This window comes from Perca fluviatilis, chromosome 1 (assembly GCF_010015445.1).
Source record: "Perca fluviatilis chromosome 1, GENO_Pfluv_1.0, whole genome shotgun sequence".
NCBI classification, from domain to species: domain Eukaryota; kingdom Metazoa; phylum Chordata; class Actinopteri; order Perciformes; family Percidae; genus Perca; species Perca fluviatilis.
This window is the reverse complement of record NC_053112.1, coordinates 46,006,298-46,033,433: the sequence shown is the minus strand read 5'-3', so window position 1 is coordinate 46,033,433 and position 27,136 is coordinate 46,006,298. Positions and strand designations below refer to the sequence as shown.

Genomic DNA, 27,136 nt, shown 5'->3' with positions numbered 1-27,136 from the left:
ACAGCTAAGCTAAGTTTAGCATTAGATTTATTTAAGTAAAAAAAAAGTAAAAATGCCTATTCATAAACACGGTAGCCCAAGAGCCCCAACTCAACGTCTTGTGGTTCTATGCACTGTCCGTCTTAAAAATATAATGTATAAACTAGTCTTAATATCATATGATGAAACTGATGAGAAAATGAATAAGGAATTTTACTGTGAAAAGATGAACAAGCGTCTGTCACACTCACTATGTGTCATAAACAACGAAACAAGTTTATTCCTTTCAAACTGTCCCTCTTCATCAGGTGCCAAAGGTCACTCACTCTTTCTGGAACAGACACTAGCTAAGTTTCCATCCACTTGTCAATCGAATTATCTGAAGTTCGGTAAAAAAAACTCATGCGAATAAAGCTGGTGGAAGTGTGTTTCCATCCAACAGCTTTAAAGCGAATAAAAAGCTGTGCGTAATGACGTCACATGATGTTTTGCCATTAAATTGGTATATCGAATTGATTTGAGACATTTTAAGGTGTTTCCATTCATTTTCGCACTGTATCGCACAACATTCAAGCAAACATTTGCGAACAAAGTTTTGCTAGACAAAAGTAGTTGTTGTTAATATTACAAGCCAAGGAAGGTACGATGGTCCTTTGGCCGAGGATCTGATCCAGCTCATCAAAAAGGTGGAACTTGCCTTTTATTTTCACTCCGGCACCGCTGAGAGACAACTCTCTTTTTTTGAGACATGTATCGCTGTTTGAGCGCCTTCCATTTACTCCGGAGGACGTCCCACGGCTTGTCCTAACCTTTGTTGGTCATTTCCTTCGCGAGTTCCTGATAAATTATGGCATTTCTTAGATTTTTGCTATCTAAAATAGCCGTTATATTTTGCTTAAATTCAAAAAGTCTCTTGTCTCCTCGTTCGTCCACTTACATCTGTCTTTGTTGACACCTGTCATGTGTGCAAACAGAGAGGAAATACTGGGCGGAAATGAACTAAAACTTCTTCGTTTTTTGGCGGGTTGCGACCATAAAATGACCTAAAACGTAATTGCAATTCATTAATTTATTCGGCAAATAACGTTTCCATCAGCGTTTATCGCATAATCCATATATAGATCAAGAGAAAATCCGATGAGACCGAACGTATTTCCTTTGAGTTGATATTCATGAAATTCTATCAAATTTGACTGTTTCCATAAGGCATTTTTCAGTTGATATCACTTAATTCAGATAAAAATGTGTGGCTGGAAACATAGCAACTGACTGTAAAGACAAGGGATTGGGAATCTTAGTCTTTTAGTGCTTTAGTGCACTGAAAATATTGGTATCAGGCGCTTTTTTTCTTAAATAATAATAATAATAACAGTGTTGGGGAGTAACGGAATACATGTAACGGCGTTACGTATTCAGAATACAAATTATGAGTAACTGTATTCCGTTACAGTTACAATTTAAATCGTTGGTATTTAGAATACAGTTACATTGTTGAAATCAATGGATTACATGACGATACTTCTCTGTTTCACGAGTTTATTCACTCTGACTAAATTAAGGCAACTCTATGCATTTTCCAGAAGCCCGACATGAAATCGAAAAAATAGCTATTTGCGTGATCAGTCGCAATGGAGTCGGAACCGGCACGACAGGAGCCCGGGCAGGAATAAGTTTCTATCTTGGAAATTCAAACAGCATTTCACATTAAAGAACGAACAGGAGAATGAAATATAACTGTGCAGTGCAACCTCTGCTTGCCAGCAACCAACCTCCTTTCAGCGTCCAAATTACTCCACCTCCAACCTGAAGAAGCATCTTAAAGTAGGCAAGCTATTTTTTAATTAGCCAAGGGTAGTCGTCTGCTGTAGTTTTACTGGTCACCTTGCTATTTTAAAATTGACGTGCGACTTTACATTCTCCTTACGTGCTGATTTACTAGCTCCAGAGCCGTTTAAAGACGACTAGCCCCGTTTGACATGCTAGCTAACGTTAGCTAAAATTAGCTCGTGGTAGCAAGACTCGCGGTTAGATTTTTGTAGTATGCAGTTCGGGACTACCAATACAATAATCTATCTGCTTGTTCAGGTACACATTCAGCTAGTTGGAATAAAAAGAACACACCATTAGAGGCCTGTTTAGTAAGCTGGATGTGATAGCTGCATTCCTACACTTATAAAACGCAATTCAATGTGGAAGTAATCCTGAAGTAATCCAAGTATTCAGAATACGTTACTCAGATTGAGTAACGTAACGGAATACGTTACAAATTACATTTGTGGGCATGTATTCTGTAACGAAATACGTTTTGAAAGTATCCTTCCCAACACTGAATAATAATAATAATAATAATAATAATAATAAAGATTTGACTGAAAGAGGAGTTTTCTTATTGTATTCTAGTGAGAATTCTGTTCTGTTTTCTAATGAGAGTTAGAATTCTATTGTTTACCAATGAGAATTCTGTTTGTTCTTTCCTCATATTAATCAGAATCAGAGGTTTTATTGGCCAAGTATACTTGCATACACAAGGAATTTGACTTCGGTAGATGTTAACTCTCTACACATTCAACAAATCAACATTAACCAAGTATGATTACAGTGGTGATGGTACTGTCTACCAAATTGAAATAAAGATTATACATACTGATGTGGACATGGATACTGCATGGGAGCAGTAACTGTTCTAGCGTCACTTGGATTCATCACATCAGATATAACTGAATATTTAGCCATTTAATGTATCCTTTTAATCCAAGCTATGAGCTCACCAAAGAGAGGGGGATTTACATGTGTACTGATGTATACTGTACATACAGTGTAGTGTAAATAAATGATATTTTATTTGTATGGTGTCATGGTTTACTGTTTTAGTCACAGTGGAATGCATTTCTATTCTGCAGTTAAAAAAATGTACACAAAGTAAATCCTAATGCAATAATTTGATTATATCTAGCACATAGAGCTCACACAATGACTCCTATATTAAATAATGCGTATTACTGTGTCAGAGCCTGGTGGGTTCTTTGTGTCAGCTAAAAGCCTGCCTCCTCTTTCCAGGGCCAGAGATGTCTGGAAAACACGAGCAGCGCTCAGTGCAAGGTGGAAAAGATGCGTGAAGTGCAAGGTATCAGTCCGTTCTTCTGTCACACCGTTCAATCACTCCAACCTACACCAAGCTACGTCACACCCCAGCTCTCCCATTTGTTTAGAGTGGAATCATTACCAAACTGCCCATGATCACCTCCTCAGCCGTTCTGTGATTAATTCTATGGAAGCATATAAGAGACACAAGTATTTGAATTTTAACAGCCACTGAATACTTAATATTGGAGTATTTTACTTTGAAAACCATGTATCTGAATATATTTGTTCTGAATTCACCGCTTTTGAAATTAAAAGATATTTCTTGCTATTTCAAGAGCTGAATTTGAAGAAAAATAAAGGTATTCAATGGTCACAAATTTAGATTAAAAAAAAGATTCAGATTGCTCAAATTGGATTGGTCAAATTCAGATTTTAAAAATTTAAGTTGAAATAATTGACATACCAACATCTGGGCTACCCAAGACAGGGTAGAGCCTGAATCCAATCAAACCGACTTCTGGCTTTTTATAATAGTCTGTCACTCATGTGATCCAAGAAAACAGCTTGAAAATTGAAAATCAAACATGACTGGGACAGGGCTATGGTAAGTCGACCAGTTTTCTATTTGAATTTTTATATCTACATTTGACCAATCCGATTCTGAAACTTGAATGTTTGGACCTGAATTTCTGACCATTGTAATTACATTACATGTCATTTAGCTGACGCTTTTATCCAAATCGACTTACAATTGCAATATATGTCAGAGGTCGCATGCCTCTGGAGCTACTAGGGGTTAAGTGTCTTGCTCAGGGACACATCGGTTGATGTATCGCAGAGGGAATCAAACCCAGGTCTCCCACACCAAAGGCACGTATCATATCCACTGCGCCATCACCACCCATTGTAATATATATATGTGTATATATATATATGTGTGTATATATATATATGTATATATATGTATATGTATATATATATATGTATATATGTATGTATATATGTATATATATGTATATGTATATATATGTGTATATATATGTGTGTGTGTTTTTATTATGTGTTGTGTTTTTTATGTGTGTGTGTGTGGGTATCATCTCCCCTCCCCCTTCCTCTCTCTTTCTCTTTCCCTCTCTTCCCTCTCTCTCTTCTCTTCCTCTCTTTCTTCCTCTCTTCTGCCCTCTCTCTTCTCCTCCTCTTCCTCTTCTCTCTTTCCTCTTTCTCTCTTCCCTTTTTTTTTTTTCTATATATGTAGTATATTATATATATATATATATATGTATATATATATATATGTATATATATATATATATGTATATATATATATGTATATATATATATATATATATATATATATATATATATATATATATATATATGTGTATATATATATATATATATGTATGTATATATATATATATATATATATATATGTATATATGTATATACATGGTCTGGTGAATACTGATTCTATTGCTGGGGTGTCCATTAAGGGGTTAATGGTTCATTGTCAGGTAGGGCGGCGTGAAGCGGCACCTGACAAGGACACCCGGGCATTGCTTTACCATGTCACTCCTATACAATTTTTAAAACATTGTTCATTTTTAATTTTACAATGAATCTAAGTTTATCAAACAATAACTCTGTTCCCTGGTCCCTGACGGTTTGACTAATACCTGGAACAATCATCCCATCCATCAGGTTCTTATGCAATGCAAGCGTTTTCTCTCCACCAGGAATTAGGAAGACCTTGGCACTTGCCTCCCTTAGCAACCAATTATATAGTCTCAGCTGATAGCCTCGTTTGACGACCAGAAAGCTAACGCTATGCTCAAGATCCAAGTCAATAACATGGTGTACAGTTGGCAATCGTAAAAAAATTGAGTATGTTGAACAACAAGACAAGCTAGCTACCACCATGTCATTGTCCCAAACAATATACGACTTTCGAGATTTACCCGATGTTAACGTTGCTGTCGGCTGCGCGGCGCAGCTCGAGCAGCGAGCTGAGATATGTGAGTACGTTATTCTCTGTGAAACAAAGTCAGTCAGGGCGTAGAAGGTACTTCTTGCAGCCTGTGTGTTTAGCCCATCCTGTGTGTTCAGAGGCGAGTTGAATATAAATCCACATTTCCTTATGATTTAATGTAGCCATTCTTAAACAGTAAACATGTTCCCAACTCTTTAGTGGTTACATACTTAATGGACACCCTGCGCCGTGTATACCCAGACCATGGTATAAATATATATATTAGTGCTGTCATATATATATGTTCATCTCATCAAAAGTTGAATTTTTCGAGTGCCAATCTCAGTCGAATCTTCAGAGGTGTTATGAAACAAGGATCATGTCATTTTGGCTATATGGGGGTGCTCAATGTCAGATTTTACATCTAACTACCTGTTTGCTCCCAATAAGTTAATAAACAGCATATGATGATATAAATATCAACATAATGCTGTAAATAAAAATGTGCCAAGAAAATAATGACAGATTTAAGTTTCACTTTCCATGATCTGTGACCGATGGAGGAGCATCTTGGCGCCAGGGATGTTAACCTGAAAACTGAAAATGTCTGGGAAAAAGAAAATCTTAAGTGAGGGTGCAAAGTAAGACGCAAGTTGTGTGCCTCCGCCCGATACAGGAGTACAGCCGTGATCCAGTGCGCAGCCCCCGCCATGATCCGTCCGCCCCAACGATCACCAAATCCTGCACACCAGACCAGCAAGTCGCGGCGATATATGCAACGAGGCAACGTTTGCGTTTGTGGCAGAAAAACTTAAACTAGCAAAGACACTTGCGTCGGGCTTTGCGCTGCAATCTCCATAAACATTTTCAAAATGTCATTATTGTTATGTGGTGGTACAGTTGCAAGTAAGATCTTCTATATCCTCTTCCAAGGTTTCTGACTGCCAAACAGCAATGCACCAAACTAAGTACTGTACTGTGTCCAGAATGTCCATGTTTTTTTTGTTTGATTTTATGACACCATTTTAGAGGTGCAAAGAGTAATCGATTAATTGATTAGTTGTCAACTTTTAAATTAATCTCCAACTATTTTGATAATCGATTAATCAGTTTGACTCATTGTTTTTATGAAATAAGTAAAAAGTTCTCCGATTCCAGCTTCTCAAATGTGAGTAGTTTCTTCTTCAGTCCTCTGTGGCAGTAAACTGAGTATCTGACAAAAAAAGACATTTGAGGACGTCATCTTGGGTTTTGGAAAACACTGAGCGATACTTTTCACCATTTTCTGATATTTTATAGACAAAAGAACTGATCCATTAATCAAGAAAATAATTGACCGATCAATCAACAATTGAAAATAATTGTTCATAATCAGCCCTACACCATTTGTTATGAATGTGATGCCTATCAGCACTTTCTCACAGTTTACAATACAGCAACTGCTCACTGGTTGGCAGAGATGTATAGAACACACAGTTGTCGTTATTGAAGGGGCTGTACTGGAAATACTGACAGTAAGTGGTCTGGGATTTCCTCCACGTAGCTCTCACACACCGTTCCACAACTCGTCAAAAGGCGTTTTGTGACGGCCCTCGGCGTCATACCGGCACACTACGCACTCACGTACACGTGTGGCCGGACGGGCTTTCAAAAAAAAAAAACAGAGCAGTAGGGCTGCAATTCATCCATCCATCCATCCATCCATCCATCCATCTTCGTCCACTTATCGGGTGTCGGGTCGCGGGGGGAGCAGCTCCAGCAGGGGACCCCAAACTTCCCTTTCCCGAGCCATTAACCAGCTCCGACTGGGGGATCCCGAGGCGTTCCCAGGCCAGGTTGGAGATATAATCCCTCCACCTAGTCCTGGGTCTTCCCCGAGGCCTCCTCCCAGCTGGACGTGCCTGGAACACCTCCCTAGGGGAGGGCGCCCAGGGCATCCTCACCAGATGCCCGAACCACCTCAACTGGCTCCTTTCGACGCGAAGGAGCAGCGGCTCTACTCCGAGCTCCTCACGGATGACTGAGCTTCTCACCCTATCTCTAAGGGAGACGCCAGCCACCCTCCTGAGGAAACCCATTTCGGCCGCTTGTACCCTGGCTCTCGTTCTTTCAGTCATGACCCAGCCTTCATGACCATAGGTGAGGGTAGGAACGAAAACTGCAATTCACCATTATTTTAATAGTCGATTAATCGGTCGGTTATTTTCTCGATTAATTGATTAGTTGTTTGGTCTATTAAATGTCAGAAAAATTGTGAAAAAAGTCCTTAGATGACATCCTCAAATGTCTTCTTTTGTCCACAGCTCAGATATTCAGTCTACTGCACGGAGGAGAGAAGAAACTAGAACATAGTCACATTTAAGAAGCTGGAATCAGAAAAAAACAAATGACTCAAATCCATTATCAAAATAGTTGGTGACAGGGATGGACTGGGGCTAAAAAACAGCCCTGGACTTTCTCCCAAATATGCCCATCATCCGGCCATTCGCCCCTAGCCGTGCGCGACAGACACTAGCCAGGAAGTCCTGATACTATGCCACAATACTGTAGCCTATCAGACGAGGTATTCACAGCAAGTAACCTCTCAAAACCAATGATGATAACTGGGGTTGTGTTTACTAGCCATTTGCGGTGGGTACCATCTTTACAACTGAACACTCTCTGTAGAGACGGGTGTTTAGGCTTTTGCTGAGGGTGGTAAGCAAAAAATAGTTCCAGGCTGTGACTATCTGACTTGGGCCGTGTGAAATATTGTGATGTAGAGCATCCTGGGACATCCTGGCACTTCCCTGCAATCTCCCTGTTATCTTTTGTGCTGCAACTATCATCAACCTGAATAAACAAATGATTTTAAAGATAGGTTATTAGCTATTATTGATATAGTATGTGTTGTTTTGTGTTAAAGAATTATATTTTCTCAGTCATATTACACTTTTGATTCATATTAAGGCTGTGAAAAGATGAAAATGACTAGGCCCTATCAATTTAGTCTGTGAAGCTTTCACCAACAACCACCAGGTCTTTACCAGTTCCACAATAGTAAACACAAATATGAAAGACTAGGAAAAACTGCACTCTGATGGAAGACAGACAGAAAGTGCAAGTTAGGATTTTTTTGGTTAACTTTGGTCAATTATTTAGCCCCCTTCCCTGTTAGTTAGCATGTTTAGAGTGGTACCAATGCATGCCTGATGTTTTCCCGTTTAATTCGATACCATAGTCTTCATCCTAGCAGCAAAAGTGAGCTCACTACAACCTCTCATATACAACCAAGTGAAATCGCATTTCATTTCTAACACGTTTAATGTTTCAAATTAACCTAGCAGAAATTATTAAACACGTTAAGTTTGACAGCACTAAATGGCACACCCATGTTGATAGCCGACTGTGTAATTCGGTAAGATAGGGATAAAGGCAGCATATTCTAATAGTGCTGCTGGCATTCAGTACCTCTTGCTGATGTGAAATTAACTCTGCTGTCTGTCCCTCATCATGACCAGGCTGTGGATTGGTGATAGCCATAGACAGTATATATAAGAATGGACCAACAGATCTCGTTGCTCTGGACGGAGACCAGTGAAGGATATTAGAAGCACTGTTCCGGTGATCTCTTGCTTTACTGCGCAGCCTCCAACTGACAGAGACGACGTAAATGTGACGTGAGCAACCTGTCTGAAAGTGTGAAGTCTTCTGGTAGCTGTGCCGAGAGAAATCTCAATCATTCCCAATCTTACAGAGACGGAGAGCGTAGGTATATGTAAGGAGATAACATAGGCACAGGCTAATTATTGCTAACTAAAATGCTAGTTAACATTAGTAATTAAACTTAAACAGCTAATGTAAGTCGAAACTACCTGTGAGCTTCTCCTGTACTATACGGTAATTCCTCTACTGTGTAACTAGTCGTTAGCCTATTGTTATAAAAGCGTCTGCTACGGAGCCATAACGTGAGGTACAAGGTAATGGAGCCTTTTATACATTGTCGTGTTTCTTTCGAAATAAACAACGGACAAATAGAGTCTTTAAACGCTTCAGATGTAAAGTTATTCGCTGTCAAAGTGACGTCAAAATGAATGGGAGTCAATGGAATGCTAACGGGAGGTGATATTGTTGTAGCATCAAAATGGCGCCATAGGTGGTAGTTCTGAAGCGAAGCTTACCCCCTTGGTGATAGTCAGACTAGTAGGCCTACTCTTCCTCAGTTTCTTTTACACGTAGCATATACAGTAAGTGATCGTATTAGCGCCCCCTGCTGTTGGCTTTATTAGACTTTGTTTTTGTGCCGACGGCCGTCGGTTGGATGGCCGTTCTGGACTTTTCCCGAAGGCACAGATTGTCAGACGGTCCTTGGTTGGTGATTAATTTGATGAATTGACAACTAATCGATTAATCTTTGCAGATCTACAAAGAAGCTGGGATTACAACACACACAGAGGGAGTGTGACTTCATTTTATGCTCAGGACACAGTTACTCCACTTTAGCTTTACATATTATATATCTGTTTGCTGCTATATTAATGTACTGGCTATTGAGGACAGCCCCTTAAGCATGCAGCTTCAAATGATGAAAGCATGCAGCTTGCATCCTCTTCGAAGCTGACGAGACGCTATATTTGTAAAGTCAGATGTAGTGCAGTGTTTGTAAAAAGAATACAGCAACTCTTTTTTTCTAACTGTTTTTTCTTTGCTGTGGGCTCATCAGGTGTTACCCCAGAGAAACGCAGTCCCTCCCAAACGCTGCTGGGATGGCAGGAGAGCAGCGAGACTCAAGATACAGCGCGGCCATCTTGTTCCACACACACAGCAGAAACCGTAGCAGGAAACTCGCCATTTAGCCAAGTGAGGACAACCCTTGCCTCCGTTTCTAAGACATGCCCTGCGACTAACTCCCTCCCCTATGCAGCGGAGGACAGCCGCGGGGGGGCGTTGTTGCCCGGGCGAGGCGGAGAGGACGGAGCTGAGGAAGTAACCCCTCTCATAGGTCAGCCGCCGCGGCTGTGCATTCAGATCAATGAGCCACGCGGCGAAGGGACGTTTGAAGGTAAAGCAGCCTACAGTCTTTCTACCTTTAACAATGCCCTGGTTGCCATGGGGACAGTGAACTCCCAGCAACAGCGAACCCAGCATTCCTGGTCTGGAATCCGGCCGTTGGACAACGCCCTCTTCCCCAGTCAGAAGGCCCTTCACCAAGCGACCAGCAGTCAGAACCGGGAGTGCGTGTCAGCCCAGTGCCTCCCCTACGCCTGCACCTTCTGTTCCCGCCGCTACGCCCACCAGTGCCAGCTGCGCATCCACGAGCGTGTCCACACGGGGGAGAAGCCGTACCAGTGCGTCCAGTGCGGGAAGAGCTTCGGCCAGGTCTGCAGCCTCAAGCGCCACCAGATGGTCCACACGGGGGAGAGGCCGTTCCCCTGCCCCCACTGTGGGAAGCAGTTCTCCACTTCGACCAACCTGAAGGTCCACCAGAGCGTGCACACTGGGGAGAAGAGGTTCCACTGCTCCAAGTGTGGCAAGAACTTCTCCTTCCTCAGCAACCTCATCAGGCACCAGGCTCTGCACACCGCCAAGTAGAGCAAGTCACGCAGGGACGAACCCCCTGACGGGACAAACTAACATGAACACTGGAGCTGCATAGATTGATCCATCAGCTGTCAACTCTCAAATGAATCGCCAACTATTTTGATAGTTGATTAATCAATTTGAGTATTTTTAAGTTTTTAATGGTCCCATGCAGGGGCGGATCTAGTAAAATATTTATGGGGCGGCGAGAGGGGGGCAGAAATTTTTGAGGGGTGGCAACACATGGCAGACGTACAGTGCCTTGCGAAAGTATTCGGCCCCCTTGAACGTTTCGACCTTTTGCCACATTTCAGGCCTCAACATAAAGATATAAAACTGTAATTTTTTGTGAAGAATCAACAACAAGTGGGTCCCAATTATGAAGTGGAACGAAATTCATTGGCTATTTCAAACTTTTTTAACAAATAAAAAACTGAAAAAGTGGGGGCCAAAATTATTCAGCCCCTTTACTTTCAGTGCAGCAAACTCTCTCCAGAAGTTCAGTGAGGATCTCTGAATGATCCAATGTTGACCTAAATGACTAATGATGATAAATAGAATCCAGCTGTGTGTAATCAAGTCTCCGTATAAATGCACCTGCTCTGTGATAGTCTCAGAGGTGTGTGTAAAGCGCAGAGAGCATCATGAAGAACAAGGAACACACCAGGCAGGTCCGAGATACTGTTGTGGAGAAGTTTAAAGCCGGATTTGGATACAAAAAGATTTCCCAAGCTTTAAACATCCCAAGGAGCACTGTGCAAGCGATAATATTGAAATGGAAGGAGTATCAGACCACTACAAATCTAACGGCGACCCGGCCGTCCCTCTAAACTTTCAGCTCATACAATGAGAAGACTGATCAGAGATGCAGCCAAGAGGCCCATGATCACTCTGGATGAACTGCAGAGATCTACAGCTGAGGTGGGAGACTCTGTCCATAGGACAACAATCAGTCGTATACTGCACAAATCTGGCCTTTATGGAAGAGTGGCAAGAAGAAAGCCATTTCTTAAAGATATCCATAAAAAGTGTCGTTTAAAGTTTGCCAAAAGCCACCTGGGAGACACACCAAACATGTGGAAGAAGGTGCTGTGGTCAGATGAAACCAAAATCGAACTTTTTGGCAACAATGCAAAACGTTATGTTTGGCGGAAAAGCAACACAGCTCATCACCTCTGAACGCACCATCCCCACTGTCAAACATGGTGGTGGCGCATCATGATGGTTTGGGCCTGCTTTTCTTCAGCAGGGACAGGGAAGATGGTTAAAATTGATGGGAAGATGGATGGAGCCAAATACAGGACCATTCTGGAAGAAAACCTGATGGAGTCTGCAAAAGACCTGAGACTGGGACGGAGATTTGTCTTCCAACAAGACAATGATCCAAAACATAAAGCAAAATCTACAATGGAATGAAACATATCCAGGTGTTAGAATGGCCAAGTCAAAGTCCAGACCTGAATCCAATCGAGAATCTGTGGAAAGAACTGAAAACTGCTGTTCACAAACGCTCTCCATCCAACCTCACTGAGCTCGAGCTGTTTTGCAAGGAGGAATGGGCAAAAATGTCAGTCTCTCGATGTGCAAAACTGATAGAGACATACCCCAAGCCACTTACAGCTGTAATCGCAGCAAAAGGTGGCGCTACAAAGTATTAACTTAAGGGGGGGGCTGAATAATTTTGCACCCAATATTTAAGTTTTTTATTTGTTTAAAAGGTTTGAAATATCCAATAAATTTCGTTCCACTTCATGATTGTGTCCCACTTGTTGTTGATTCTTCACAAAAAATTACAGTTTTATATCTTTATGTTTGAGGCCTGAAATGTGGCAAAAGGTCGAAAAGTTCAAGGGGGCCGAATACTTTCGCAAGGCACTGTATATATACTGAATTTTATCACAGTTTGATGAGAAATAGTATATACACACTACAAAAGGGCACAGGCTGCCATTTACAAACTCATACAGACAAACTTCATCTCATGATATCAATGTCCTGCATTTGAAGTTTCATTTGAAACAGTTCATATTAGGAATAAGTGACAATACAATGTGATCTCACTTAATAGGAGATATAGAAGTATGATAGAATGGAGGGGCATTATCACAGGACAGGCATTAAGGTAAGACCCAGGTGATGAGTGGCAGATGTGTGAGAGGGGAAGCAAACTGTTTTTGACTGTCAGAGAAGCAGTGTTGCAGGCAGCATTAGGAACTGTCATTGATTAGTTAGAACCATCAGACTGGGTTAACACACACTAACATTTTAGGCTGGGAGAGGATTTTTAGGTTCATTTGTTTAATTTTTTAATTTCATCTGAGCAATAGATCTAAAATACATTCTACACAAAATATAAAAACTCATCTCCCCATCTCATCACACTGACAACTTTCCCTAATAATATTTAAGTAAACGTGAATTTTTATATTTATTTGATGTCAAAGCAATGTCTCTTAAATTTTATAAAAATGTCCGTCTTTGTCATTTGTTGTTCTTATTCATATGTAACTTAGTATATGTGCAGCAACAGTTTCCATACCGTGTGGACCAGCTTGACTGGAGATGGTTGCTGATGGCCCAGGCACTCTCCTTTCCCTCTCTCTGTCTGAGCCCTGCAGCTTATCTTGTCTCTCGCTTTCTCCCTCCTCCTCTCGGTGATGCTCTCCCTCCATATCTTCACCGCTGTGGTGTTCTCCACCTCCTCCTGTCCCTGGTCGCCTTGGCCTTGTATTCTATCTCTGTCACGTTTCTGTTGCCATTTTCTCTCTCCTTCCACCTCTTCTCTCTCTCCTTCCACTTCTTTTCTCTCTCCTTCCACCTCATCTTCTCCATCTACCTTGCTCAGTTGTTCATTTTCTATTTCTCTCGCCTTTCTCTTTGGTGAGAAAAAACTACATATGCTACCTTTCCTCTTCATTTCTATAAGATTAAAAGTAATTTTACAATGTTTTCCTTGACAGACATTGAATCAATTTTAGCTTTTGTAGCCTACTTTACACAGAACAGACGTCAGACCTAAGTAATTATATGTGTAGCTAGTTAGCAAAATAACGTTCTTCAAGCTGATTTTTATCATCTCAAAATCATCATTCCTCCTGTGTCTCCATTCATCGCGACTCCTGGCTCCCTCGCTTAGCGCCACCCACTTTTAATTCTTTGCTGCCAACTGGGGTGGCAGCAGGGGTGGCAAGGCTTTCTTTTAGGGTGGCATTTGCCACCCTATGCCACTCCGGTAGATCCGCCCCTGGTCCCATGACATGGTGCTCTTCGGATGCTTTTATATAGGCCTTAGTGGTCCCCTAATACTGTATCTGAAGTCTCTTTTATATAGACCTTAGTGGTCCCCTAATACTGTAGCTGAAGTCTCTTTTATATAGACCTTAGTGGTCCCCTAATACTGTATCTGAAGTCTCTTTTATATAGACCTTAGTGGTCCCCTAATACTGTATCTGAAGTCTCTTTTATATAGACCTTAGTGGTCCCCTAATACTGTATCTGAAGTCTCTTTTATATAGACCTTAGTGGTCCCCTAATACTGTATCTGAAGTCTCTTTTATATAGACCTTAGTGGTCCCCTAATACTGTATCTGAAGTCTCTTTTATATAGGCCTTAGTGGTCCCCTAATACTGTATCTGAAGTCTCTTTCCAGAAATTCAGCCTTGGTGCAGAATTACAGCCACTAGAGCCAGTCCTACAATGAGCTTTCCTTAGGATGTGCCATTTCTGTGTCTGTAGCTTTAAATGCTATTGAGGAGGAGAGAGTGTGGGGGGGGGGGGGCAAGGTGGAGGGTGGGGGTGTGGCCTTGACCAACTGCCATGCTTCGCTCGTTTGAAAGCCATGATGTCTCTCTCTCATGGGTGGGCCAAATTCTCTGGGCGGGCAAAGCAGAGAAAGGGGAGGTAACCTTGCTCCTTATGACCTCATAAGGAGAAGATTCCAGATCGGCCCATCTGAGCTTTCATTTTCTCAAAGGCAGAGCAGGATACCCAGGGCTCAGTTTACACCTATCACCATTTCTAGCCACTGGGGGACCTTAGGCAGGCTGGGGGAACGCATATTAATGTTAAAAAACCTCATACATTTTCATGCCATGGGACCTTTAAGTAAAAAAAACCCTCAAAATTCTCCGACACTTCTTAAATGTGATTATTTTCACTCCTCTGTGACAGTAGACTGAATACCTTTGAGTTCTGGACAAAACAAGATATTTGAGGACGTCATCTTGGACTTTAGGAAACAATGATATACATTTTTCTGACAAATTATAGACCAAGCAACTAATTGATTAATCAAAACAATAATAAATAATAGTTGCAGCTCTAATGATGCGATTAGGACAACACAACCATCCACATTTGTTTTATGACATTAAACTGTTGAGGTGTTTATATTATAGTGTCAACTCTCTGTGGATAGATGAAATAGGTCTGGTCTTCATTTCAACAGCATTTGGGCATCATGTCGTTAAACATTTTACATTTACTGCCAATTAGAAGCACGCCTCCATGTTAAGCTGTTTTTCTTTGGATTCACTTTGGAAAATGTTTGGAAAGTCTTGGACAGCATCTGGTCATTGAAAGGATCTCTGACAGTTGCCACAAGCCTTCCTGTAGTTCCTGAATCAGGTTTACTTTTGAAAAGATCTGATGAAAAATGAGCGATGCACTTGATTGTTTGTAACCCGCAGAGCGACATGCTTTGGAGCTGATGGTGGGGCGTTGACACCTGAGGAAATTCCAACAAATGTCTGTCCTCATCGGTGCAGGTCATGTAAACGTGTGTCTGTCTCAACAAACGGCTGTCTGTACTTTGAGGAGATGGAAATGTAAGTTTCATGTGCTTATCTAGTTGCTTCTTGATGAGAAGAACGGACTAACTGATTTCAAAAGCTGCGGAATAGATGAGGTGATACTCAGTTAATTAATCACAATACTTTAACATGGAGTTATTTCATCTAGGAATCACATTAAAAGGAAAAAGGGGAAACAAGTAGCCTGGTTGACACCAGACCCTTCTCAGTTGTAACTGAGAGTGGGTCCCATTTCCAAAGGGGTGTCACCAACGGACGGAATTGAATAGTCCTTCAACCAATCAGACCAAAGATCTGGGTGACGCTGCAGCAACAGTGGCATCAACTTCGGTGGCCGTCATATTGAATGTAAACAAAAAGCTGGAAGGATGGAAAACAATGAGCTAAATAACACCATAAAGCTCTGTAGAGCTCAAGGTAACTGCAGAGAGGGGAGATCACTTTCTGTGGGTTTGTCACTTTGAGCAATCATTTAGCTATTACACAGCTGTGTAATTCATTTCTGCAGAGTTTAGCACCGCCCACGACAATTCTGATTGGTTTAAAGAAATGCCAATAAACCAGAGCACGTTTTCTTCCCATTCCGGAATGCTGTGTGGAGTAGCCAGACCCTCCTTCAGCGCTCTTTGGAGGAGGGTCTGGCAAAGCGAGACTAGCAGTTGTCAGACAGGTAGAGGAAGTGTTGGACAAACAGAAGTCAGGACAAATCTGATGGCATGGCTACAGCATCCACCTCTGCTTCTCCGCCCTTCCCGCATCTGCCAGTGTCAGCCATGTTTAACCATTCTTCCGCCACCTCTCATCACCATCACCATCATCATCATCATCATCATCATCAACCACAGTTAATACTGACCAACAGGGACAACCACCCCCTCCCCAGTTTACACAGTGCACATTCCTTTCTCAATGTTTCGATTTGTATAACAGCCCACTCAAACTATAAAATGACTCAAATAAACTATATAACTGTTAATGAGGCCAGGATTCACTTGACTTGGACATTCCCTTTAAAGATTTCCCATTCAGCATCTATCTGAGATTATAATAAAAAAATACGTCTGCCTACTTTTTTGTGTGCTACAAATGCAGAAATTTGTCTTTGGCTTACATGTGCAAAGTCTGCTAATAAAAAATATACATTAAAACACATATCACATCCAGACAGGACACATTAAAAGACATTTGCATAAAAAAAAACACAATAGACGCTACATAAAAGGAGCACCAGGTACTCCATGGTGAGGACTCCTTCTGTCATTGTAATGCTGAACTCAAATAGTAAAAGCCAGGGGGAGTACGTAAATGTGACACGTTGGGTTATTTAATCCATTGGCAAATCAGTCAGTACTTTTGGGGTCAATATTTTTACATTTAGTACAACTTTTGGGCCAGCAAAGTACATAAAAAAATAAAAGATTCCGATTTTTGGTGTGGAGAGGACTTTAGAAATAAACGAATAGGCTAATACAATTAAAAGAAAACAAAAAACTTTGACTGAATAAACAGAATATGAAAACAAGACTGTGTGTGTGTGTGTGTGTTTTTTGTGTGTGTGTGTGTGTGTGTGTGTGTGTGTGTGTGTGTGTGTGTGTGTGTGTGTGTGTAGGCTAATACGGGTCTGACTCATGACATAATGACAAGTATTTGTAAAATCCGAGCTGCTGGCCGACCGGGTCAGTATAACACTTATCAGTTCAATGTTCTAAGCACAAACGGACAGTTGGAAAAACAGAAAAATGGGTTTAAATATCCAATTTTTCATTTTTTTTCCGCATTGACAAATTACAAAATTGGATCTTTAAACTGTTTTTCCAATTTTCTGTTTTTATTCAGAGGATCAGAAATTTAGAAAATTACAAAATTGCGTCTGGGCTCCAATTATTCAATACTGCCATGGTATTCTCTCCCCCCACTCGAAACCATCAGTTGCAAGCACCTCTGACCCCAAGTCTAACAGTCTTTTTTTTTTTTTTTTTTGGGCCATATCATATGCAGTTAATGACCTGCATAGCCTATTCCGCAAAGTAGAGTAAGAGAATACCATTGCAGTATTGAATAATTGGAGCTGAGACGTAATTTTGTAATTTTCTCAGTGTCTGATCCTCTGAATAAAAAACTGAAAATTGGAAAAACAGGTTAAAGATTCTATTCTATTCTATTTTTCCAAATGTCCGTTTGTGCTTAGAAAATTGAACTGATAAGCGTCCCACTGACCCGGTCGTTCCACCCCGGTGTGTTAACAGTTTATGTTTTAATGTCGTCCTTACTCTGGTCATTACGGTAGCTAAAGAACAGCTTTACGGCAAACCCGGAAGTAAATACAAACAATTCCAATTGATGAGAACAGTTTTTCAGACGGCAGACATTATAGAATGCCTATTATTGTCTCCTCTCATATCTCTCACGTGTGACCTTATGAGGCTGAATTAAAAATGTGTTTGTGTCTATAACTCGGCAGTAGTTTTGTTGGGAGAAACGTAACGTTGTCGTACCGTTAGGGCAGGATGGCGAGTTATGTGACTTTCCACAGCCAGATGGCGGCCATCATGGAAGTGTTGGCTAACACGGCGGTGGCTGAGATCTGTCAGCTCGTGGATGACGGGTTCGCCACCCTGAGGCTGGAAGTGTCCCGGAGCCAAAGGGAGAACCTGGCCCTGAAGAGCAGGCTGCGGCTCATGGAGGTCCGTTCAGGAGAGCCCACCCCCCCGACCTGCACCAGGAGAGGTTAGCCTGCTCCAGTGGTGGACCAAGTATTCACATCCTTCACTGAAGTAAAAGTAGCCTACTAATACCACACTGTCAAAATACTCTGTTACAAGTACAAGTCCTGCATTGGAAATATTACTTAAAGTAAAAGTAGCCTATGTAACGTTAAGGATCATCAGGAAAATGTAAGGCCTACCAACAGTATTAAAGGGGTGATAGAATGATTATATAGGGTATTTCACACTGTTCCTTATGGTCTCCTAATGGGGTATGTAACATTGGTTGGGCTGAAAATGGCCTGGTTGATATTTTATTGGCCCTTATGCATCCCTGTGTTTTGCCCCTATTTGTAACAAGAGCTTTTCTTCCAAATATGGTATGGTCATGAATATTTAGATGAGCTGCGCGCTGCTTGGTTGAGCCTTAGCCCCGTACACACACATAGAGCCCGCGTTGATTGGTTGAGCGACTTCGCCATACACATTAGCATTAGAGGTCGTGGGGGGTTGGTTGAGCCGAATCCCCAATACACACACATTAGAAACGCGACAGAATCTCATATTCCAGACACTGCAATGTTTCCTTACCAAATTCACTTCTGAGACTTTTTGTGCGAAATCAACTATATAAAGCTCAAATATGGGCCGTTTACGAAAATGGATGGCTAATTGCAAATTTGGTAAAACTGTGTGTCGGAGTTCAGCTGCCTGTGTTGCTGCCTCGCCGCCCGGCCTGCCTTCCTCCACAGACCCCGGCTTGCTGTGAGCTCGATTGAGCTCCGGCACGGCTGCTGCAGCCCACAGCACCTCATACCCGCGCAAAGTCACCTTTTGGGCTGGTGGACTACTACCAAACGCCGCTGCCCTGACAAAGCTCCAGGGCCTGCAACTCCCCTCTTCCTGCTAGCTAAATGGCCCGTGTGTGAGAGCGCGGTCAGCGAGCTTGTTATACCAGCAATCTCTTACCACATGTTACACACGTCACGCCACTTAGCTATACAACAACTAACTATATGTTTTATAAAGCTAACAACGGTGTCCGATTTCAAGTTAATGAATATTTGTGAGCTGTACAGGTTTCGTTAGCTGCGACTGTCCCTTCAATCCTATGTGTACAGATTGCGGCTAGTTAGCTTCATTTTTGGTCGTAATTTGAGTATATTTACAGTTTGAATTTCGTCACGCCACTTATACAACATCTAACTATATGTTTTATAAAGCTAACAACGGTGTCCGATTTCAAGTTAATGAATATTTGTGAATTCCAGAGGAATTCTAAGAGGAGGCTAGCTAGCTCTCATTGATAGAGCTCCATCCAGCCGCAGGCTCTATCAATGAGACTCACGGACAAGCGGCGTTTATTTCCCCAATCGTTTGTTTAAATAACTCAACACATTATAATTACACACATTATAAGATTAACTAGAATCTGTGGTAAGAGAATGCTGGCGTAACAAGCTCGCTGACCGCGCTTTCACTCACATACACCGGCATTTAGCTAGCTAGCAGGAAGAGGGGAGTTGCAGGCCCTGGAGCTCTGTCAGAGCAGCGGCGTTTGGTAGTAGTCCACCAGCCCAAACGGTGACTTTGTGCGGGTATGAGGTGGTGCTGCTAGTTTCGGGCTGCAGCACCGTCCGGAGCTCAATCGGGCTCACAGCAGGCCGGGGTCTGTGGGGGAAGGCAGGGGCCAGGCGGCGAGGCAGCAACACAGGCAGCCCCAGCCTCTGAAGTCCGACACACAGTCGGACAAAATTTGCAATTAGACATCAATTTTCATAAACGGCCCATATTTGACCTCTAAGTAGTTGATTTCTCGCATAAAAAATCTCAGAAGTGAATTTAATGGTAAAATAGCATATGAACAATGTATACATTTTCTGAGATCTGCACGACCTAGATTCAGAAGACTAACTGATCTCAGGTCAGTTGTGTAGCCTATGTAAATGTTGGGGCGTGACCGTTCTCTTAATACACCCATGGCTGTGACAAAGGTTCCGGATTTTGAGATGCTTACGCAAGCAACTAGCTTTGTTGAGATTCCCCCGTTTTCAGCGGCAGTTTCAAAATATGAGATTTTCATAGTAAAGGGGTGTCAGTGGGATTTTGAGCTTCTATGTATGTCCTATTTACCCACCGAACTGTCGTTATTCAACTATGACAGGGTAAAATCGGTTTTGCATTCTATCACCCCTTTAAAAGTAGAAGTACTCAATACAGAGAAATCCTCCCATTTTATAGACCGGAAACGATCGAAACAGTTAAGTGTGCTGGACTTGTAGGCCTTTATATTGTTTGTTAGTTTAATTTTTTTTTTTATAATACATATTTTGTGTGCAAAAACATCTTAATTTGTTAAGTAACTAGTCACTAAAGCTGTCAGATGAATGTAGTGGAGTAAAATGTACATTATTTCTCTCTGAAATGTAGCGGAGTAGAAGTAGAAAGTGGCATGAAAAGACTCAAGTAGCCTACCTCATATTTGTACTTAAGTACAGTACTTGAGTAGCCTGGTCCTACCAGACTCTGGTACACTAGCCTGGTCCTACCAGACTCTGGTCCATTAGCCTGGTCCTACCAGACTCTGGTCCATTAGCCTGGTCCTATCAGACTCTGGTCCATTAGCCTGGTCCTATCAGACTCTGGTACACTAGCCTGGTCCTACCAGACTCTGGTCCATTAGCCTGGTCCTATCAGACTCTGGTCCATTAGCCTGGTCCTACCAGACTCTGGTCCATTAGCCTGGTCCTATCAGACTCTGGTACACTTGCCTGGTCCTACCAGACTCTGGTCCATTAGCCTGGTCCTACCAGACTCTGGTACACTAGCCTGGTCCTATCAGACTCTGGTACACTAGCCTGGTCCTACCAGACTCTGGTCCATTAGCCTGGTCCTATCAGACTCTGGTCCATTAGCCTGGTCCTACCAGACTCTGGTCCATTAGCCTGGTCCTATCAGACTCTGGTACACTAGCCTGGTCCTATCAGACTCTGGTACACTAGCCTGGTCCTAATATTTTGTGAAAGCACCAATAGTCAACACTACAATATCGTTGCGGTATCGATATTGAGGTATTTGGTAAAAAATATCTTGATATTTGATTTTCTCCCTACCCCTTCCCAAAAGTTCATTTCACTCCTGCCACCTAAAGAGAGGCAAAACCATTTCTGATGTTACTATTTTTAAGTTCCATAACATAGGTAGGGTAGTCATTTGACTTCGACAGCATTACTAATCTTGAAACGAAGGCAATATGTTCCCAGTAAAAGAACTTTTGCTCCTTTTTGATTTGCCGGTCCAGTCAGAGATACTAAGTGAAAATGACAAAACGTTTTTTTTCAAAACCTAAAAGATTCGGGACTTTTTAGAAAACATTCGGGGCTCAGTCAATGGGGGTCCATAAACTGGAGAAGTGCAAGAGGTGGTACTAAGTTTGTACAGGAGAGATCGCAACCCAAAATATGGGTGGGTGGGGGGGGGCTACTTATTTTCGTAACAATCAAGTATTAAAAACTGAGGAGGACACGCTGTTGCTCCTACTCTTTCTTCAATGCCTAACAAATCTATCTCTTTCTCTCCCTGACCCTGTCTTTATGATTGAGCAGCACTGGTTGAAGCCTGAAAATATTGTAAACAAATTAATAACATAACTAATTCCACTGGTCGGACTGTTGAGCTCTGTTTCAGACTGATACCTCCGGTTCAGACTGGTCCTCATCCTCAACACGGACCTTTTTCAGTCGCGGAAAATAATTTACTTTTCAATATTCATCTGGATTCCAACTGCATTTTACTGCAAACTTGCGACTAGTTAACTTTCTAAAGCAGGGTCGGGTCGGGACTCCAACATTAACACACTGACAACATTGTATTCAGAATATAAAATATTTTTATAGGACTTTTTAATGTGTGATTGTGTGATTCACGAGATGCCAACCTTTTGTGAACTTGTGAATTTCGCCAGCCGTCTTCTCTCGCTTTTCGTGTGTGTGTGTGTGTGTGTGTGTGTGTGTGTGTGTGTGTGTGTGTGTGTGTGTGTGTGTGTGTGTGTGTGTGTGTGTGTGTGTGTGTGTGTGTGTGTGTGTGTGTGTGTGTGTGTGTGTGTGTGTGTGTGTGTGTGTGTGTGTGTGTGTGTGTTTTAAACACGGCGGCCGGTGTTGATTGTGTGGCGCACCGCCACAAATTAGTCTATGTGTGGGAAACACTGGTGCGCAATTGCCCATTAACTTGTCCATGCTTTTATCTTCAGTAGACTTGACTACTGTAACGGTGTCTTTACAGGTCTCCCCAAAAAATCAATCAGACAGCTGCAGCTGATTCAGAACGCTGCTGCTCGAGTCCTCACTAAGACCAAGAAAGTGGATCACATCACTCCAGTACTGAAGTCTCTACACTGGCTTCCAGTGCCTCAAAGAATTGATTTCAAAATACTTTTGCTGGTTTATAAATCACTAAACGGTTTAGGGCCAAAATACATTTCTGATCTGCTGCTACATTATGACCCACCCAGACCTCTCAGGTGGTCTGGGACAGGTCTACTTGTTGTTCCCAGAGTCAGAACTAAACAGGGGGAAGCAGCGTTCAGTTTTTATGCTCCACAAATCTGGAACAAACTCCCAGAAACCTGCAGGTCCGCTGCAACTCTCAGTTCTTTTAAATCTAAGCTAAAGACCTATCTTTTTGATGTTGCTTTTCTTTAAATAATCTATTTTATTAACTTTAATTTCTTATACTGCACTGTAACTTTTATTCTTATACTCCACTATCAATTTTATTCTTGTCTTTTAATGTTTTTAATTTGTTTATTAATGTTTTAAAATTGTTTTTAATTGTTTTCTAACGGCTCTTTAATGTTTTATGTAAAGCACTTTGAATTGCCCTGTTGCTGAAATGTGCTATACAAATAAAGCTGCCTTGCCTTGCCTAACTTACATTGTAGCTTGTTTTGCTGACTGCTGACTGCAGCGATCTTGCTTAATTCTGGACCAATGTCAAATATTGTTGTTCCCATGATTCACTTAGACAGAAAACATAAGAAAATAGGGTATAATATATATTATAACAAACTCCTCTGATTTCCTTTGAGCAGATCACTTCGGAGAAGACGGCTCTGCCATTACCAAAAAAGTCAAGTTCCCTATGGTGGAGAATACGGACTCTCAGCAGTCCCAGGTCAGTGCAGCTGTCCGTTTGTCAGCTTGTCTTACGATATCTCTTCATCTGTCAATGTCCACATACAGTACAGGTGAGAAGTCCCTGCATACTCGCTGAAACATAACCAGTTCAAGTAAAGATTTTGTTAAAGGGCATTACAAAAATAGATGCATGTGCATGGCTGCTGATAACTTAGCCAAGCACTTACCAGATTTGTGGTTCAGTAACCGTAAAGACCTTCCATACATGTTTTCTGTCTGCCAGCTGGTGGTTGTGACGGAGCAGCCGGTGGAGCCAGAGGTGGTTATAATAAAGATGGAAAGGCAGGAGGAGGAGCTGAGTGTGGTGGAAGACCATCAAACAGCTTCTAACAGCAGCGGTATGTACGGAGGACTTTAAGATACTGTCCAGTTTTTGACCAAAAACCAAAAAGGAAGAGGAAGACAAAAACATCTAACATCTATGTAGAGACTGCTCACTAAATTTCTTTCTATAACTTATAAACATGCTCTATGAAAGAAAGGTGCTGGAAATCTCATGTGTCAGTCTACTGCCCCATAGTCACTTTTTCATCAAAGTCACAACAGCATTACTAGGCCAGAGAGATGGGGAATAAATGTGCCAAATATCATACAAGAGTTGTAGCTATAATGGTTCTGTGCCATGTTAGAGACATTTACGTAACATCAAGCTAGCCTGGAAATCCAGACGATTAAGGGTCTGGTATTGAGTAATGAAAATAGCCCAACTCGAGGGGCGGCACCAAGCATGCTTTTGAAAATCTCACTGCACGCAATTATATAACACTACAACCAATCACAGGAGTGACATATCCAGAGCCCCATACGCTTAGCTACCAGCGGAGCTAACTGGGAGATTAAACTCTTAGCTACCAGCCGAGCTAACTGGTAGATTAAACTCTTAGCTACCAGTGGAGCTAATGGAGCTAACTGGTAGATTAAACTCTTAGTTACCAGCGGATCTAACTGGGAGATTAAACTCTTAGCTACCAGCCGAGCTAACTGGTAGATTAAACTCTTAGCTACCAGTGGAGCTAATGGAGCTAACTGGTAGATTAAACTCTTAGCTACCAGCGGAACTAACTGGTAGATTAAACTGTCAGCTACCAGCGGAGCTAACTGGTAGATTAAACTCTTAGCTACCAGCAGAGCTAACTGGTAGATTAAACTGTTAGCTACCAGCGGAGCTAACTGGTAGATTAAACTCTTAGCTACCAGCGGAGCTAACTGGTAGATTAAACTCTTAGCTACCAGAGGAGCTAACTGGGATAAACTGTTAGCTACCAGCAGAGCTAACTGGTGGATTAAACTCTTAGCTACCAGAGGAGCTAACTGGTGGATTAAATTCTTATCTACCAGCGGAGCTAACTGGTAGATTACACTTTTAGCTACCAGAGGAGCTAACTGGTAGATTACACTCTTAGCTACCAGAGGAGCTAACTGGTAGATTACACTCTTAGCTACCAGAGGAGCTAACTGGTAGATTACACTTTTAGCTACCAGAGGAGTTAACTGGTAGATTACACTCTTAGCTACCAGAGGAGCTAACTGGTAGATTACACTTTTAGCTACCAGAGGCGCTAACTGGTAAATTAAACTCTTAGCTACCAGAGGAGCTAATTGATAGGTTAAACTCTTAGCTACCAGCGGAGCTAACTGGTAGATTACACTTTTAGCTACCAGAGGAGCTAACTGGTAGATTACACTTTTAGCTACCAGAGGAGCTAACTGGTAGATTACACTCTTAGCTACCAGAGGAGCTAACTGGTAGATTACACTTTTAGCTACCAGAGGCGCTAACTGGTAGATTAAACTCTTAGCTACCAGCGGAGCTAACTGGTAGATTAACCCTTGTGTTGACTTTGGGTCACATTGACCCGTTTTCAATATTTGTTTTATATCAGAAAATATGGGACGTAGAAATAAGAGCTGAAAATGTGTAGAAGAAAAATTTAACAATTTAAAACGTTGGAAAAGGCAAAAACAAATTGTGAAAAAAATGCGTCAAAAACGTTTATTTCAAGGTTGACGGGAAGACAACACAAGGATTAAACTGACCACGTCCTCCGTTTAGCTCGCCTCTGGCCCGCCTATATCAGATACACCGATGTGATTGGTGCAGCTCGGCTCCAAGGCCGTAGTTAATGAGCATCATTACTCAATGCCAGAGTGATTCGCTGAGCAAATTCAAATTGTGTTCTCGCGAGAACTCTGGATTTCCAGGGATACCTAAAAGCTGTTATTTGACCAGATTCTGAAGCCAGCAATGTTACAGCTGCTTCATTTGAAAAGTGCTACTCCCCAGTAGCTGGTATTACTGTCTGTCGCACCTCCTCCGGTCCCAGCTGTGTATATATATATATATATATATATATATAGTGTGTGTGTATATATAAAAAGGAGAGATTGCGTTGTCTCCAGGAAGTAAACTGGTTTAGAGTGGCAAGGTGTGGGGTTGGTGTTCCCATTAAAGAACACGGATACAGATGTCCTGTTTTGGTGGATTTATTTGGCTGTGGTCTTTAATAATACAAAGTAACAATCAGTACAGCAAACACCATAACGCAAATACATACGCAAACCTAATAAAGGTAACTAAGGTAGCAAAGGACTGTATTCGGTACTAAAGTATACCACAGGAATCATGTAACGTACACAAATTATCTCACACGATGCATACAGACAGCTGTATTAGCTTATTAGCTTTAGCAACGCTAATAACAATAACAGAGTTAGCATTAGCTTATGCACATCTAAACAGTACACAACGTTAGCATCCAGTCAGACAGTATAATGTTGTTAATCTCACCTTATGTCATTTACACACAGCAATAAACCAGGGAGGTAGATGAACGTTAAGAAGGCAAAGGAGATTACAATATATCCACCGGAGAACTAGCATAACAACACGGCGTTTTTCACATGTGGTGCATTCAATAGTATCGGAACGGCTATGGTACGTTCAAGAGCGTGGGACATATAGAAACTTACAGAGAACTGGCTATTACTGAATAGAACTTATCTCAATAAACAATGTAACAATACATTAACAGTGTGGGCTTTCTAACATAGCCGCCCCAGACTGTCTACACAGACACTCGAATCCAAGGTAGAAAGACCACTCAGGTAGGTGGATCTTCGGTAGTGTCTTCAAGCTTTGGGAGCTGAACCAGACGAGCTACTGGTCGAATATATGTCCGTTCCTTGACCTTGATGGCGGCAGTCCGGACGCGTCCATCAGCTCCAGGATAAGTAGCTGTTACCTTCCCAACAGGCCATAAAGCTCGTGGAAGCTGAGGATCCACAATGAGCACCACTTGATTTGGTTCAAGGTGTTTCCCATCTTTCTGCCACTTTCGTCTCTCCTGTAGGCTGGGCAGGTAGTGACAGATTAATCTGGACCAGAAATGGTCAACGAGGACTGTGCCGCCATCGACGATTCCCAAGGGTGTTACTAGAGTCATAAAAGGCCTGGGGAAGTGATGCATCATGGCGTCCCATCAGTAGGATACTAGGTGTGTTGGGATCCGGATCAGCTATGTCTGAAGAGACGTAGCCAAGGGGCTTAGCATTCAGGATGCCCTCCACGTCCACAAGAACTGTGTGGATCACTGTTTCAGGCGCTGACTGCTCCTTAAGTATGACCCTGAGAGCAGTCTTCATGGACCTCACTTCTCTCTCCCACGTTCCACCAAAGTGAGGAGCTGGGGGATTAAAACAGAACTCAATCTGCTGTTTGGCTAACTGTTCCTTCAGGTGAGGGCCATGGCCTCAAAGGCCTCACGTAGCTTTCGGCTCCACCGACGAAATTTGTTCCATTATTGGACAGGAGCTCAAAGGGTTTGCCTCTTCTG

The 27,136-nt window shown here is 42.0% G+C and overlaps 2 protein-coding genes across 3 annotated transcripts in view; both read left to right on the top strand.

The window, feature by feature from the left end:
- The window catches only part of LOC120564380 (zinc finger protein 135-like), a 28,583-nt gene extending 17,810 nt beyond the window's left edge, over nucleotides 1-10,773 (top strand). The window contains exons 4-5 of the mRNA XM_039809290.1: nucleotides 3,037-3,103; nucleotides 9,735-10,773. Of these exons, the coding sequence (XP_039665224.1) occupies nucleotides 3,037-3,103; nucleotides 9,735-10,603 (936 nt within the window). The 3' untranslated portion in view covers nucleotides 10,604-10,773. The remainder of the gene's footprint in view (nucleotides 1-3,036; nucleotides 3,104-9,734) is intronic.
- A 6,923-nt stretch (nucleotides 10,774-17,696) lies between these two features.
- Nucleotides 17,697-27,136, top strand: part of LOC120564371 (zinc finger protein 16-like) — a 14,772-nt gene continuing 5,332 nt past the window's right edge. The window contains exons 1-3 of one of the 2 annotated variants that reach the window (XM_039809267.1): nucleotides 17,697-18,130; nucleotides 23,198-23,280; nucleotides 23,527-23,641. In XM_039809267.1, the coding sequence (XP_039665201.1) occupies nucleotides 17,911-18,130; nucleotides 23,198-23,280; nucleotides 23,527-23,641 (418 nt within the window). In that variant the 5' untranslated portion in view covers nucleotides 17,697-17,910. Of the gene's footprint in view, nucleotides 18,178-23,197; nucleotides 23,281-23,526; nucleotides 23,642-27,136 lie in introns of both variants that reach the window. The other variant, XM_039809276.1, reaches the window with a different exon arrangement.